The 15,672-nt window shown below is 36.8% G+C and overlaps 1 protein-coding gene across 3 annotated transcripts in view; it reads right to left on the bottom strand.

Moving 5' to 3' along the window:
* MTRR (5-methyltetrahydrofolate-homocysteine methyltransferase reductase) overlaps positions 1 to 15,672 on the bottom strand; it is a 31,088-nt gene that overhangs the window by 11,011 nt on the left and 4,405 nt on the right. For all 3 annotated transcript variants that reach the window (XM_085307053.1, XM_085307055.1, XM_085307054.1), the window contains exons 3-7: positions 12,986 to 13,139; positions 10,612 to 10,729; positions 9,100 to 9,466; positions 5,976 to 6,098; positions 3,777 to 3,930 (exon numbers count right to left, since the gene is read on the bottom strand). In XM_085307053.1, coding sequence (XP_085163179.1) covers positions 3,777 to 3,930; positions 5,976 to 6,098; positions 9,100 to 9,466; positions 10,612 to 10,729; positions 12,986 to 13,139 — 916 coding nt within the window. The remainder of the gene's footprint in view (positions 1 to 3,776; positions 3,931 to 5,975; positions 6,099 to 9,099; positions 9,467 to 10,611; positions 10,730 to 12,985; positions 13,140 to 15,672) is intronic.

Below are 15,672 nucleotides of genomic sequence, written 5' to 3'. Positions count from 1 at the left end.
AAACTCTCTCTTCACTGAGTCAGCTAGAGTCCACTCAAGTTTACCAGCTCCATGCCATGCCATTCCAAAACAACTAATCTGTTTCCTCTTCTTAGCTAACACCAGAAACAATATAGTAGCATTTATGTGACAGAAACCTTTAATATGCTCTCCCAAACCTGAACTGTTTCATTAGAGACCCAACTTGCATGTTGAGATTTCTCTGGATAATATTTTTTGGCTTGAACTCACAGCTACTATACAGTTGTTATGCTTTTCTCCAAGTTCAAGAGTCCTTTAATATAGCATCTTCATCCCAAGAATATACTTGTACACCCCGGTAACTGATCTTTTCACATCAGCATTACTTGACTGAACCCTTGTACAAAGAACAAAAATTACTTTTGTTTAGTAAGATTAGAGGATTAGCATAAAGGTGAAGAAAAAGGTGGTTTTATACTTCGAAAAAAAGGAAGTTTGTGTAACGTCTGATGACATTCTACAACAAAGACTTAATCCTCTTCCTAGGTTTCTGTTGTGAGTGCAAGTATCCTACTACAGCAAAYGAGCATTTGAACTATTGTCTTTGTATTAGCGAGCTAAATAATTTCTGTATTTTGTCCTCTCTTGAAGTAACAATTGATCTCATGTACTTCTCATGTACCAGGAAACCATGTCTGTATATATACATATACGTATACACACACACACACACACATTTTCAATAAGGTATCAGTTAATAGGTGGGAAGTTTGTCCCCAAATACCCTTTCTTGTATAAAAGCTCTGTAACTGAGACAAATTTGGATGAACTACTAGACTGAGTGGAGTTAAAGCAACTAGATACAAATTTTAAGTGGAACATTGTATTGCTGCCAAAAAAAAAAAGACAGATATGATTCTGCCCTTGTATGCAAGATAAGTCAGCGAGAACTGCTCTGGGTCACTCAGAAAACTCTGGAGCAGAAAGAAGAGAACCTYGACCCTACAATCCTCCTTTCCATTATTAATCATTCAGATTCATAAACAGGCATGGCATTTTACATGCAAACACAAGAAAAGTCATAAAAGCTGCAGAAACAGGATGAGGTAATTCATTGCATTTGTGTTTGCATGAATGCTATGTTTCTTGTCTGTGCTGCTGTGCATGGCCAGCCATGTATTTTATGAGTATGTTTGCCTATTTGGAATACATGCTCAGCCTTGCTAATGGCTGGACCTGGGGACGTGGAGCTGTGGGATTCTCACTGCCATCAGGCTACTCGATTTAGCAGCCCCTAGCATCTGTCACAGTCTGCAGGATCTAGAGGGGCTGTGAGCACTTCTAAGGTGGCAGGTACAACATTTCCTATGCGGAGATGGGGCTGATGCTTTTGCAAATGTGTCTAGTGACTTAGAATTATTTACCAAAGTTTTAGGATTCCTGGGATAACTGGGGTAATCAGACTGAAAACAAATTCGCTTATGAAAAGATTGAGAAGTTTAAATTAGTTCTTCTGGACAGAATTGCTTCATTTGAATAAAATGTACATTTACAGGAGAATATTGAGGATCTTTTGAAAAACAGAAGACTATCACAAATTTTTAAGACATAGACTGCATTAGCAATATAGCAGGTGGAGACCCAGAAAAACTAGCTAAGGCCAGGTTTTTAACAAAACACTCCTTGGTATTTGAAAAAAACCTTTTATAGCAGAAATAAACAGTTGCAGAAGGATGTCCTCAAGTTTCAGAGAGAGATTTGAGTTTTACAGAGTGAGGTAATAGGGCTCTTACTTGTACAGGAAAATCTGTTCTCCTACAGGAGAAACTAAAGGCCTAAATTTCAACTCCATCCTTCTATGAAGGCCTGCTGCTTTTGGCCCTCCCCTACCTCCTCCTTTTCTGTAACGCCCCTTTAATTCCTTCCTTTGAAACTGTACTTGACCCCATATATACGTAAAAAGTGCAAACAGCATTACCTGTGAAATCCCCCAACACCAGCTGAGGCCTTGCTGCGTGTCTGTGGAAACGTGCCCAGGACTGGGTGAGCTGAGCTTCAACTCTGTCAGRGACTCAACTCTGCACCACTCATGCCAGTCCTTGGGCACTGTGGGGCGAGGTAACAGCCAAATCAGACCCGTGGACCCAGGGCTTGTCCCCAGCCACAGGGACCAGGCTGTAACATGCTGGCTCTGCTTCAAATCTAACTGGTGACCTCCAGCATAGGAGTGAGAGTCAGGGATGAGAGTTGGCTGGGCCTGGACATCTCTGTCATGCATCCCCTGTGAATGTGCTCACTCCCTTGCAGGCACAGGGACCTCTGCAGGAAGGGTCAAGGGGGAAGGAAAGAAGAGCTTGTAAATCTCTCTTGTCACCCGAAACACTTTTCCCACACGCCTTTACTCACAGTTGTATGTATGTGTGACCAGGGACACTTGATCCTTTTATCGTAACTGTGCTAAAGCTACCTAGTGAACAAAAGGCACAGCGTATTTGGCCAGAATTGCTTATGGTTTTATCAAATAGTCCTAAAAATTAAAAAAAAAAAAAAAAAAAAAAAAGAAGTGTCAAATGCTCTCTTGTCAGCTTCCTGTGGGATGGAGGCAATATGGTTTGTTGAGAGGGAGGGGAACAATGCAAAGAAATAGCAAGCATGTCTGCCTACACTCAACACCCATGAGAACCTAGTAAGACTCCTTCCTAGGAAAAGATCGGCCTCTAAACATTTGTTAAATCTGCTGGTATGCAGGRGCTTCTTTGGGGGTGAAGGTATTTTAAATAGCAGTTAAATTTAWGCAGTTCATCTGTATTGTTTTGATTAGTATGTGCTGTGAAATATATGTACATATAAATCTGTATGTTATGGGCTGAGAGGAGGGTGAGTGGGACTGTACAGTGTATCTGGAGATACGAGATCCCAGTTTGTAGTGCAATCCCCCTTTACCAAGATCAAGGAATATCAATTGGAGCAGAGAGCTAGGAAGGTCAGCYTCCGCAATCACCAGAGCTTTCACACCTGACTTGTACTATAAAATAGCTTACACTGGGACAGTGGATGAAAACGTTATATGGAAAGAGGGCTACCATGTAAGCCAACATCATTAACAAGCACGTTACTCGCCTAGTCCAGCAAAAGGGTTTCATCATACTTCACGGAAAATCCGTGTGGCCCTTGATGATCCAGGGAATTGATTTACGCATGGACTGGAGCAACAGAGAATCCTACCTCATCCTGCAGAAGCACAACTCAACAGCATCACTGAGATGACAATCACAGGCAAGAGAAGGGTAATTCTCACAGGTCCATCTGGAACCACACAGGGTTACCCTGAACCTGTCGCTACCACTTCTGACTAGTGGGACCAGAAGACTTGGCAAGCCAGACCCACACAGACCTAAAAGCCCTTTAAAAGGTACCTTGCAGCAGCACTAAATATTCTGCTCCAAGAGCACAACCCTCCTAGGAGGTAAAACAGACAGCTGCGAAGTGCTGTGGCAAGCACAGAGGATGGTGCAGTTCTCTTTGGTTCTACTTTTAAGTGAGGGAATGTAAGGTTACATGCTTAAAGGCTCATTCCCACAAACACAGAGGAGCACAGAGGAACTAGGACAGAAGGAAGAATGCCAATGACAGTCTCATGCTGGTAAAAACAGCTGCAGCATTTTAAGACTTCTTCTTAAGTCTCCTCTTTTTCGTATGCCTCTGATTTTTAACATATTTCTATGAAGTGACAGTATGGTCTAGACCATACTGAAGATAAAAAGTATTCAAAATTATGCACACCTTCTACTATGAAAGCACAGACAAACACTTACCTTTCTTTTTAGTGCCCTCTTTAACTTTTACACAAACAAAGTGTTCTCCTTTCTCAGAAAGTCCCAAGATGTGAAGAAGTTCTTCCACCTCATTGACATTGTTGGGACACATTACACAAAAAGAATCTCCAGGTTGGTAGTCAAAGGTTGTATCCTGTTTTAAAATACGAGATCATTTCCACAAAGCTGTAATAAACCAAGTCCCATAGCATTCTCATTCCTAACAAGGACAAAAACCTTCTTATTATCGTAATCACATGAAGTCATATGATCTCATACACAGTCCTTGCACTTCATTGCTCTGATCACATTAGAAACTAAATACTAACGTTTTCTTTTCAGGTTTAACCTTGCTAATTAGAAAAAAATCTTTCCTTATTAGAGTTAAATATTTGGAAGATTGGAGTTAAATATTGGAAAGTTTTTAAATAAGACTTGCTAAGCAACCTAAAAAGAAGGAAGTATAAAAATATACAAAAAATATGTATTAAGAGGATGTGTTTAAATAACCAGCCTGGATTATTAAATAGCAATGTACTTTTGTTTTTTGGTTTGAGAATAGTGCTAAAATGAATAAATATCAAGTCCTTRCACTGAAAATAACTTTGTACAGACATGTATTATCACTAGAAGAATATTTGGTAATGAAAACTATTTGACAATACTAGTCAAATTATCATTATATATTATCAATTATCATTATCATTATTATTTGAATAGTCAAATTATTACTTGTGCAGATTACTACAGCAAGCTAGTCACAATTTACTATATAAAGCTTCTGAATATTTCCTAAGTTCTATACTTACAAACTGAAGCCTTACTCGTTTTCTATATTCTCTGCCTGCCTTTCTCCACTGCAAAAAGCTCCACTTTGAAAGAGGTGACCCTGATTATTTTTATTTTCAGAAGGGGAAAAAAAATTCAGTAAGGGAAGAGTAAAGTAAAAATTAAAAAGGTAACTTGGTAATTAAGACAGGTTCTCCCTAGATGACTGAAGTTCTCATGGTTAACTGCTGAAAGCTTAACAGACAAAAGCCTAAGAATACAGTCACATACAAAATTATATTTGAATCATTATGATTTTCTTAAGCATCATGTGAGGTATCCTGCATTCAAAGGCTACAGAGAGTCGGCGGTGGGGGAAGCATAAAATATTCAAATTTTAATGCGTGCATACACGTTTCCAAACATGATTCAGAAGTTACTTGATTACTGGGTACATGCAATATTTGCCAGAAAACATTCTATCTCAGGGGCTAACTTTCTTGAAACTTAATTTAGGTAAGTTAAGATACTCTATTTATATCTAAGATTCTAAAAAAGTCAATTGGCTTTTGAAATTGACACAAACGAAGCTCATAGGATCCAATAATATTTACTGCAAAAAAACTCACAGAATAGAACAGATAACAATATCCCAATAGTACGATTCCACAAATTTGGAAAACAGTTCAAAAGCAAAATATTTTTAATTTAAAGACTGCCTGAAAAGTAATATGGAGCACTCCTTGTGCTTTTAATTTTCAAATGAAAATACAGATTATGATCTTCCCTGAGTAAACTAAAACATCATTCAGTTTTTAAATCCAGGGTAAAATAYGTTGGCAGTTTGAGTGATATACTAAAAAGACAGAGTAAAAAAATGCCAGAGGCAAAAGCAGAGCTCAAAGTCTTCAAGATATGGAGCTAAAAATCTCATCTTGACTTGTGAATATTTGGTAATTAAAACTATTTGATAATACTAGTCAAATTATTATTTGAATAGTCAAATTATTACTACAGCAAGTTAGTCACAATTTATTATATAATGCCTCTGAATATTTCCTAAGTTCTATACTTAACAAATTGAAGCCTTACTCATTTTCTATATTCTGTCTGCCTTTCTCCACTGTGAAAAGCTCCACCCTCAAAAAGCTAGCCTAGTAAAATACAGTAACCATGGAACAAAGAATTTGATAGTTTTCTGTACAAGTTTTATAAAGTTTTCACTTCTAGGGTTTATTTTCAGGGAACAAATCAGACTTTGCATTTACAGAACAGATCAACCTCAGCTGACTTCAGTCTAAAAAGGGTTTGGTTTTTTTTTAAGCCACAAATAAGTAAACACCACACAATTTTCCCCCCCAATTATCATGCATAACATGTATTTTTAGCCTTTATTTTTACCCACTAAAGAAAAAGCCCTCACTAACTTACTGCAATATCAAGTTCTAACAGTAAGGCAGTTTTTATCGCATCTTCTCTAGTCAGCTGAACTGCTTTTGTAACTGACACTTCAAAGCATGTTCCCTCCGAAATCAGTGAGGACGGGCTGGGATTCTGAAAAGGAGGACATGAAAATCTGCACTGAAAGAACACATATCGGCTGCAGAATGTCATACATGAATTGATGTTAGTGCAATCGTAGGCAAATATTTTTTGAAATCAAACCTTAGGAAAAAAATAAAGAGGAAAAAATGCAACACACACACACACACACATTTTGCTCTCTACATTTTTTAAAATTGTATCTAAGTAGTAACAGGCATATATTCAATTAAATAAGTCAGTAGGCTTGAACAATTTAATGCATCTAAACTATTAGCAAATGCAATTTAAGAGCTGCTGTAAAACAGTCAATTTGAAAATGGCATTTAAACTCAGAAAACCCCTGCCTAATTAAAGCATGACTAAGTGTAAAGAAAGGATGTTAGAAAAAAAGAACAGAATCTATTTAAAAACATCACTGCAGATTAAGAGATTAGGACTTCAGGATTCAAATGGGAGTAGTATTACAGGGAATTTATTAAAAAAATTCTAAAACCTAAAATTAAATTGATAGCTAAGCAGCAAGCCTCACTCTGCAGAATGAGATCATATTATCTCATAGTACATCTACACAAGTGAAAACACTAGTTAATAGGTCCCAAGAATAATTTTAGATCATTTCTACTAAAGGTTGTCACTTTAAGATAAGACTATAGCCCTCATTTCTCCATCACTGTTATTAGTGAGCATCATGTGATATCATTACAGAAAATAAGTCAGAGGTTTTTGCTTTTATTTTTGGTTTATCCTCCAAGATAGGATAAACCACAGTGAGAGAGATATCAAGTGTCCATTACAATATTCTAACAAATGGAAAAGAAATATTCTATTAGTAGAAGAGTAACAGCCAATGTCAAAAGTTTCCTGTTAAAAAAAAAAAAAAGACAAAATAATCACCAAGACCAATCCAACACTTGAAAGTTTTAATATTCTTCTATGTTTTAACGATGTGATTAATGGCTTGGGTTCACTACTAACTTAGTAGTTGGAACAGTTGGACTGTAATAGCCATCTACATTCATATTCCCTCCAGCTCAAGTTCAAGGCATAATGAAATCAAGATTTAAGCTAAATAGGATTATCCTGTATTTGCCAGAGGCTTAACACGTAGCCCATTACTGCTCTTCTACTGATAAGCATCAGCTTGTTAATTCAGTCCTTAGACTCAGCACTCCAAGACAAAATTCATATAAAAACTGAAGAGATCACGTATCCAGCCTTCCTTAGGTAACAGGGAGTCTCCTTTTGGAGATGTTCAAACTCAGGTTGATGCATTTCAAAAGGAAACAACTTCTGCCAGCTTTGCTTGGCAGAAAATTATCCACGGTTATTGCAATGTGAGATTTTGGGAAAGGATATGGATTGTAGGGTGAGATTTATTTTTACAGGTATGACACATGGGACCTACTTGTTAAGAGACAGCTCAGCCAAAAGAAAATAACGCCAAGCAAAAATCTACACTTGCTGCTTTCCTATGCTCAAGATAACCATCCATCATTAATCTGTCTTTGAGTTTTAGATTTGCAGAAATTGTCCCTGTCACAGCAGGGAGATTTTATGAAGCAGGCTCTTGGGATTCATTGAAAACTGAGTACCCATCTCCTCTTTTAAGTACTGTAACTTTCATAGATAATAAYGACAGTTAGATTAGTACATGATTGGTACAATCAGCTTTCCACAAGCTGTTTTGTAGTACTTTCACAGAATGGTAAGGTTGGAAGCGACCCATCACTTTGGACCTGGTCTTTAATCCAAGACTAYCTCTAAAATCGTAAATCTTTGTTTCAGTAATTTAGATTGCTTAACTCAACAACCTGTATTAAACCTCAGAATTGTAGTCCTTTTTAAAGACGAGCAAAATTCTCTAGTGTTCAAATTCATGTATCCTATTTCATAATTATGAGTTAGACAAAGTGATTTTCTCACCATTATTCCCAGAGACATTCTGTGCCCTGAGAGAACCAAAAGGCTTTAACACCCCAGCCAACCTCACTGGATGCTTCCACCAACACACTCTGCTCATGGCCCCAGAAGTCCCATTTAAGCTCAAACCTGTGCCTTCAGTCAAGCATAGGAGTACTGGTCTCGAGCTCAGCCACAGCCAAGTCTGTGCCTTGCCACAGATCCCATCTGTCTTGACTCTGGCCTGCAGCCTGACCTCCCAACCTGACCTCAGAACTGCCTCATCACCACAAACTTGCCTGATGATCCAGACTCTTGGTTGATCCTGGTTAGCACCTCTGGATTTTCCAAGTTTGCCTTGCTGAGGTATTGTGGGACCTTTCCTTAGCAGGCAAGGTCCCTACCCTACTGGCCACGTAAAGATGCCCGCTTAAAGATGAGCCAGCCCTTGCTACTCCCCAACAAAAATAAGCAAAATGTCTGCCCTTTGGCAATCAAAAAGTTTGACTTACACTTTCCAGTTCATTCTGAGTATTAAATTTGCCAATCGCAAATGATCAGTAGCTTACACTAATTCTTCTCTTTGCCCAGCAGGCCACATAGTAAAAGCACACTGACTTTTGATCTACAGTTTATCTTCTTTTTGCAGTAATTTTATTACGATCATCATTTTTTACAATACCAAATTTCTCAGTTATTAGGTATGCAGCAGTATTTCGAGCAATTTTACACCATCTTAGGGCATTATGCAAGTATTGAAATTTGAACTGATTTGCACCATACTTCTTTACATAGAAGATGGTTTCACTGTCAGAACATAAACCACTGACGATTTCAGGTCTTCCATTCCTGACACTGCACTACCATTCCCTTATCAAACTACTATTTAACTAAATTATACTTTTATGTCAGTGTCCTCAACTGATATGTTGACAAGTACATTCTTAAAATATAAATGGACCTTACACTTACAATTTAAAAACCTCCTATGTTCAGGGACATACCTCCTTTAGATACACATCCACTCGTTCTTTGGAGTGGTACATAGGAGTATACACTCATGCTCCTTACAAGAAGTGAAGACTTGCATCATTCAAAGTGAAGTCCTTACCTCACCATGGGTGTCCTGAAACTGGACCTCTATATATTCTGGTGGCAAGGCAGGAACATTAAGAGCAGACTGAGAGATGGGAAGGACAGAGTGAACAAGTGAAGGTTCAGTGTCTTGAGGTGAAGTCACAAGGTTAACATCAACTACTTTCTGTGACAGAGCATCYGAACTCCTCACTCCCTCATCTTCTAGCTTCAACTGCTGTATTTTTGAGGTTAAGTCTGGTTCATGTACATGTGGGGCTGCAGAGCGAGAGTCAGAAACAGCACTGACATTGCGGTTCATGCCTTTTCCTTCCTGCAGTAGAAACGCCTCTTTGAGGGCAAGCCAAAGTCCATCAATCCAAGGGTCAACCACTAGTTCCAAACTGTGGAGAGAAGAAAACAAATAATTAAAAAAAAAGCAACACGAAAGCAAAGGATAACCTATTGGACCGTTAATTTATAAATAATAAAAAAAAGCTATACAACACTATTCATTTTCCACTTTTTACATACAAGCAACTGTTATCAAGATGACCTTTTTTGTTAAAAATATGCATTTCTACTTAATTATTACTGATATTTAAATTTATGGGTATTAAAATATATGTTGAAGTTTACGACAGGAATTTGAAGGGTAATAGAAAAATATGCATTTTTGTTGTCGTGCAACAGCAATATCAGTAGCTTAAAATAATGTTCCATTTTTATTATTTTAGAACACAAGATACAAGTTTTATGATTATGGCAGTGTTTTTGTGTTCAGTTCTGTCTCATATCATCACAAACAGAACCAATATAAACTGCACTTCAAAATAAATAAGCCAAGACTGCAGCCTAGAGGCCAGAACGAGCAACAGGACAGGAAGGGTGTTGTTTTCTTACATAATTTTTATCTCTACAGAGATCAARAAAAAAAGGCAGATGTTTTACGAGGTGGGGGGAAATTGCAAACCATTTTAGGGATTGCCTAAAGAAGCTCTACCACAACAAAAGGAGACTTTGTTTAACAGATTCTTTAGACTGCACCCAGTTCAAGACGTGAGCTTGTATAAATCTTTTAGAGACTGAGATCACAACGGATCAGAGTCTGGTGGGTATGTATAGAGAGATCCCATTATCTGCTACCTGGCCACAAATACCATGGAACAGGGTTTGGTTTGTATTTGCTTGGGTTAACACAGAATATATTTTAAAAACTCTTATTTATTCTAAAAATAATCTTCGAAATTACTCCATTCAAAATAATATTCATTCATTCAAATAATATTCTAAATTACTTCATTTCTAAAATTACTATATACCCTGAATTTTTACAGATGCTATAGATATTTACTTAGATTTTTAAAATGTAGCTTCATTTAGCAGCAATTAAGATTGAAAAGGCATACTGTGCTGAGACAGAACTCACTTCTGCGAGGCGCTGAGTGTTCAGGTTCAACTGATTTCATATAATTTACAGCTTTTAATCAACTTCACATGTAATAACTGCATCTTGAAGAAATAAAATCCAAACACATTCAGTTCTTACCCTACACAATCATCTGCTAAGCCTGTATCATAAAAGTGCTGGGCACCAAGTTCCTGAAGTCGTCTGTCTACTGTCTTTCCGCCATTACAAAAGAAASTGTACTCGGAATCTCCCAGACCTAACAAATTCAAAGAAAGAGGAATCATGTCAATCAGCCAGTCGCACAGGTTACACAGACAATGATCTGCAAAGGAATCTCAAGATTTTCTTGACAGCAAACAAGAGAATCTGATGTATCAAAGTGCATATTACCAAAACATTTATATGATCTTAATAATTTTTTGTGTGCTCAAAAAYATAACTGAAAAGTTCCTCCTTCACAAATGCAAGACATCATATTTATCTGAGAACACCTTGCTTAAGATACTTAGTACTTCACAAGAATCTTGTTTCGGTTTAGTTTTTTTTAATATATTTTTCATTAAAAATATAAAGAACTGAAATAACTAGAAACAGAATAAAATTGATAAACTGTATGTGAACTACCAAGAGAGATCACATAACCTTCAAGTTAAAATTGTTATTATCCATCAATAATATAAGGGAGAAAATAGTAGAAGAAATTCAAAAATATTGGAATCTAGGGAAAAAAAAGTCAGAAACATAGGAAGAACTAGTGATTGTAAACCACATGAAGAAAGAAATGCAAGAAAAAAATGCTAAAGGGAATCTGGTCCCAAAAACCCACACCAGAATTGGAGCTACTAAAGAAAATCCTTTTTGTAGATCTTGTTTTCATTGCACTGAATGTATGCAAAATACTGTTCTTTAATAGCCATAGGGAGTTTCCATTAGAAGATGCATTTTGTTATCAGTTAAAAATTCACTGGAATCAGGATTTAGATTCTTGGAGGATCTGAGACTTTGTCAGATAATCCTCTCACCTACCCCATATAAGGTTAATAACACATACTTCCTGACACATCCCTGACAGATCCTCATCTAATATAGCTCTGAAGATCCTGGTTATGTAGACTCCTTAAATTCTCTAAGTAATTTACATCCATGCCTCACTGTCCTGACTATCAGAATTTTTCACAGCCTGACCCTTTCTTATCATAATTTAAAGCCACTAGGTCCTTATCCCATCTATCAATAGGCAGTGACAACAAACAGACAATTCTTTTCTGCTTTACAATAGCCTTTGTGGCTTTTTCTTAGAGACTCCGTCTCCCTACAGATAGGTCATTAGAGTTAAAACTGCCTTGGACATACCGAAAAGTAAACTAAGAATGTATTTTAAGACTACTAACATTTTAGACTGGAATCATACAATGTGTTATAAAGTACATACTGCATCTTTTACGTCAAAAATAAATATTAATAAAATGCTTATCTTCATATAAGCATGCTTTTATTTACCTAAGAAAATCCAACCATTTCACAAATTGTGATCTATAAATAGGCAATAGCATTACTTCTCAAAATRTAACATTATTAGAATACATACATTTCACAATACAAAATTAGAGACTCACTAGAAGTTTCTTTCCAGTAGGTACCTCCTTTACTAGGAACTAGAAGTTTCTTCACTTCTACCTATCAACTTAAATTTGACAGGCTAAAATAACTCAGTTTCAAATAGAAATTTCTGAAGTTGGTTTGAACATAACCTGAAAAGTCAACAGCACTCTTGAAATGGAATTACCCCTAAAGCAATTCTATAGATGTATGTGCCATTCTGCAGCCTTTAAGTGTTCCTCCCCCATCAAGAAACTGATAAAGTTAACCATTGTAATTAGAGATCAAGTAATACAGGTGATTTGTACTTCTAGTCCTTGCTGCTGCTGAAAAGTATGGGTAAGAGAGGACAGTATAGTGCAGCTCCAAATTGTCCTTACCATCAGCTCAAGACAGATGAAATGCATTTTGGCAAGTCAGTATTTTTCATATCAATTTGTAATCTGAAGTTACATTCCCTTTAGCAATCAGTAAACATGACCTTCAGAATGAAAGGGCTATTGCAAATTTGAAGGGATAGGATGATGTTAAAGCCTTACTTTAAAATACCTTTTTTTTTTCTTTTTTTTTTTAACATATAGCTTTTCCCTTTGTACAAAAAAAAAACGCCTGATCACTTGCAAGGCCAAGTAAACATCCCTAATTCACAGATATTTAGCAAGAAATTAAAACTTCAGCATCCACAGACATCTTACAACCCACTTTTTAACATAAAATTGAATATAAAAAAATTAAATTGGTAGTTAACTTTCATTTTTGTAACACTCTTCCTTTATTGCTCATAGAAGAGACTTGTTCATAACATAAAAGTAAATGTATTATAAATATACATATTTTAAGAAATGCTATTTGCAAGTACAAATTATTTACTGACCAACTAGTGCTGGAATGCTATAGAAAAACATTGTATCACCTAGCAATCCATACTGTAGATGTGCAAAATGATCAGGTGGTAAGGCCTTGTCTTGAATTTTCTTAACGAACTTGCGGGCAGTGTCTGGTGGGTCTCCAGTACCAGTAGTGGAAATAACAATAACTACAGGATCCTTTTCCGCTTCCAGATTATACTATAAATAATTGAACAAAGCAAGTTATGAAGTGCCATTTGATAAATATTTGTCATCTTAGATATTATTTTCTACTTTTCCTTTTTCTAAAGTACACAGAAAATGTTTAATCTCATTTTATCTGTATAAAAGCACAAGTCTTCCAAGTAATTACAAGTTACTTTGGGGACAAAGCTTACAATCTTGCTTATTACTCTGTTTATTAATTCCACATTCAGAACCATCTGAACAGAAGAAAAGAAGAGTAGTTTGGCTATCAAAAAGCCTGTGATATGAACTCATAAGATAGAAACAACTAGGTGCTTAGAACATACAATTAACTTAAAAACATCAGTGGCTTTACCCCAAAGATTATTGTTAGTTTATTTACTGTTAACATTTATTTACTGTTAATATTTTTTACTTTTCATCTAACTTTGCATATAGAACAAAAGAATATACTTACTAACTGCAGAAGTTCGCAGTCATTGGAAAAAAAATATAAAACCAATATACAGAAACTTCTAGGCAAACTCCTGGAAAATAATACCATCTACACATTTACATTCAAACTACCAGCAAGCTGGAGGTCAGACTCTCTCCCAAGAGACAATGGGCACAAGTTGAAACAAGAGTAGTGCTGACTTCATATATGCTAAAACTTTTTCCACCATAAGGAACATATGGATTGCCCAGAGAGATTGAGCCATCTTCATCCTTTGAGCTGTTCTAAGACCATACTGGATAAAGTGCTGAGCACCCTGGGTCAGCACAGCTGACTCTGCTCTGAGCAAGAGGCTGGACTAGAAACCTACTCAGGTCCCTTCCAACCTAAATTATYCTACAATCCTGTATGCAGCCACTGAAGGGCAACATTATGAACCTGGTAATACTCATGCTAAGAATACTGTACAACTGCACTCAGCTTAAATATGCAACCACTAGAGCATTGTTTTGTCATGTGGAAAAAGTACCCAATCACACAGTTACCCACAATGTGGATAATTTATCCATAGATAACTGGGATGTGGTTGTACAAACAGCTGAGATTCTTTCAAAACTCAGTGAGAGATCATCTGGTTTTAACTGCCACTTTTTACGTTACACTCTCCCCTTACTAAAATGCTCTGTTGTATGGAAATTATAAGTTAGGTTTGAACCAAGAAAATTAGTCTCTGTGCTCCAGAGCCAATTGTTATTGCCACTTCTCCCTCTCTCTCTCTCTCTCTCTCTCTCTCTCTCTCCCAAATCACTTGTTATCCTTTCTCATCTTTGATATGGTTTAGTTTTATAGGGGCTACTCCTATTATTTCAGGTTATCAAGAACTGTATTTGTATATTAATTTCATAAACTCAGGTTTCATACAACTATTTATTACTTTTCAAGTGAAAACATGTCAGCTTCCTTGATTGATCCAGTTCTTTACTAACACCTGGCTGTAGCACTGTAACATATGACCTGTCRAGTAAACCAAGCAAGCCATTCTTTCACAGTACCCCTACACACTCTAAGTTTTGAATACATGAAAAATTGTTTCACAGAGCCATAGAAACATTATTTGGAAGTGACCTCTGGAGGTCATCTAGTCCAATCCCATGCCCAAAGTGGGACCAGCTGCCAACACTGAATTAGGTCAGCCATGACTCTAGCTGCATCTTGAAAACCTCTGACAGTAAAGATTTCACTTTTCTGGGCAATATCCTCCATTCAGAACTTCTTCTATTAGTGTCAAATCTGAGTTTACTATGTGGATTTTCCCTCTTGTGGTAGTCTTCCACTGTGGAGAAGAGTTTGACTAAAGCAGACTGCTGGAGGTCACTCCAGGTCACTCCTTAGCCTCTTCTTTGCAGTAACAAGCAAGCCTAGATCCTTCAAATGCTTCTTCTGTTTCAGTTTAAAATCATCCTGAGCATGCAAAATTTAATAAAATAGGATTATCAGACAACAAAGGTTGCATGAGATATTATGGTTTCAACTCAAGTTTTAAGTATACACATATCTAATTCATGTATTTCTGATAAATTGTCTTTATCCTGTGAAAAGGATTTTAATTCAAAACATCACAGTCTGAATAGCCATCTTCTACATACTTTTTCCAAAGATTCTGTCCCAAATGTTTGGCTTCCAAAATGTTGTAAAGAACAATCTAGAACAGTATCCTGCCTCTGACAGTTGACAATACTATCCACTGCTGTAGAAGAGTACAGTTTAGTACAAGAGAACAGAGCAGGCACACAAAGATATCTCAAGTACTTTGCCAGGCTTCAGTGAGCTGTGATCCAGGGACATTCCCAATCAGAGGCTGTCTCTTTTTCAAGTTCATGCAAACTCCTAACACCCACAAATTCCTGAGGCAAGAACTTCGAGGCCTGAACATTATGGGGGAAAAAAAAAAAAAAAAAGCCCTGAAAGCTCCTGTTGCAATAACTGGGATTTTCAAAGCTTCCATATCTGATTTTACAGTTTAGTACAAGAGAACAGAGCAGGCACACAAAGATATCTCAAGTACTTTGCCAGGCTTCAGTGAGCTGTGATCCAGGGACATTCCCAATC

This window comes from Rhea americana, unplaced genomic scaffold (genome assembly GCF_003343005.1).
Source record: "Rhea americana isolate MKP2758 unplaced genomic scaffold, rheAme1 scaffold_251, whole genome shotgun sequence".
NCBI classification, from domain to species: Eukaryota; Metazoa; Chordata; class Aves; order Rheiformes; family Rheidae; genus Rhea; species Rhea americana.
Note: the sequence above shows the minus strand (reverse complement) of the source record. Positions and strands in the feature narration are given on the sequence as shown.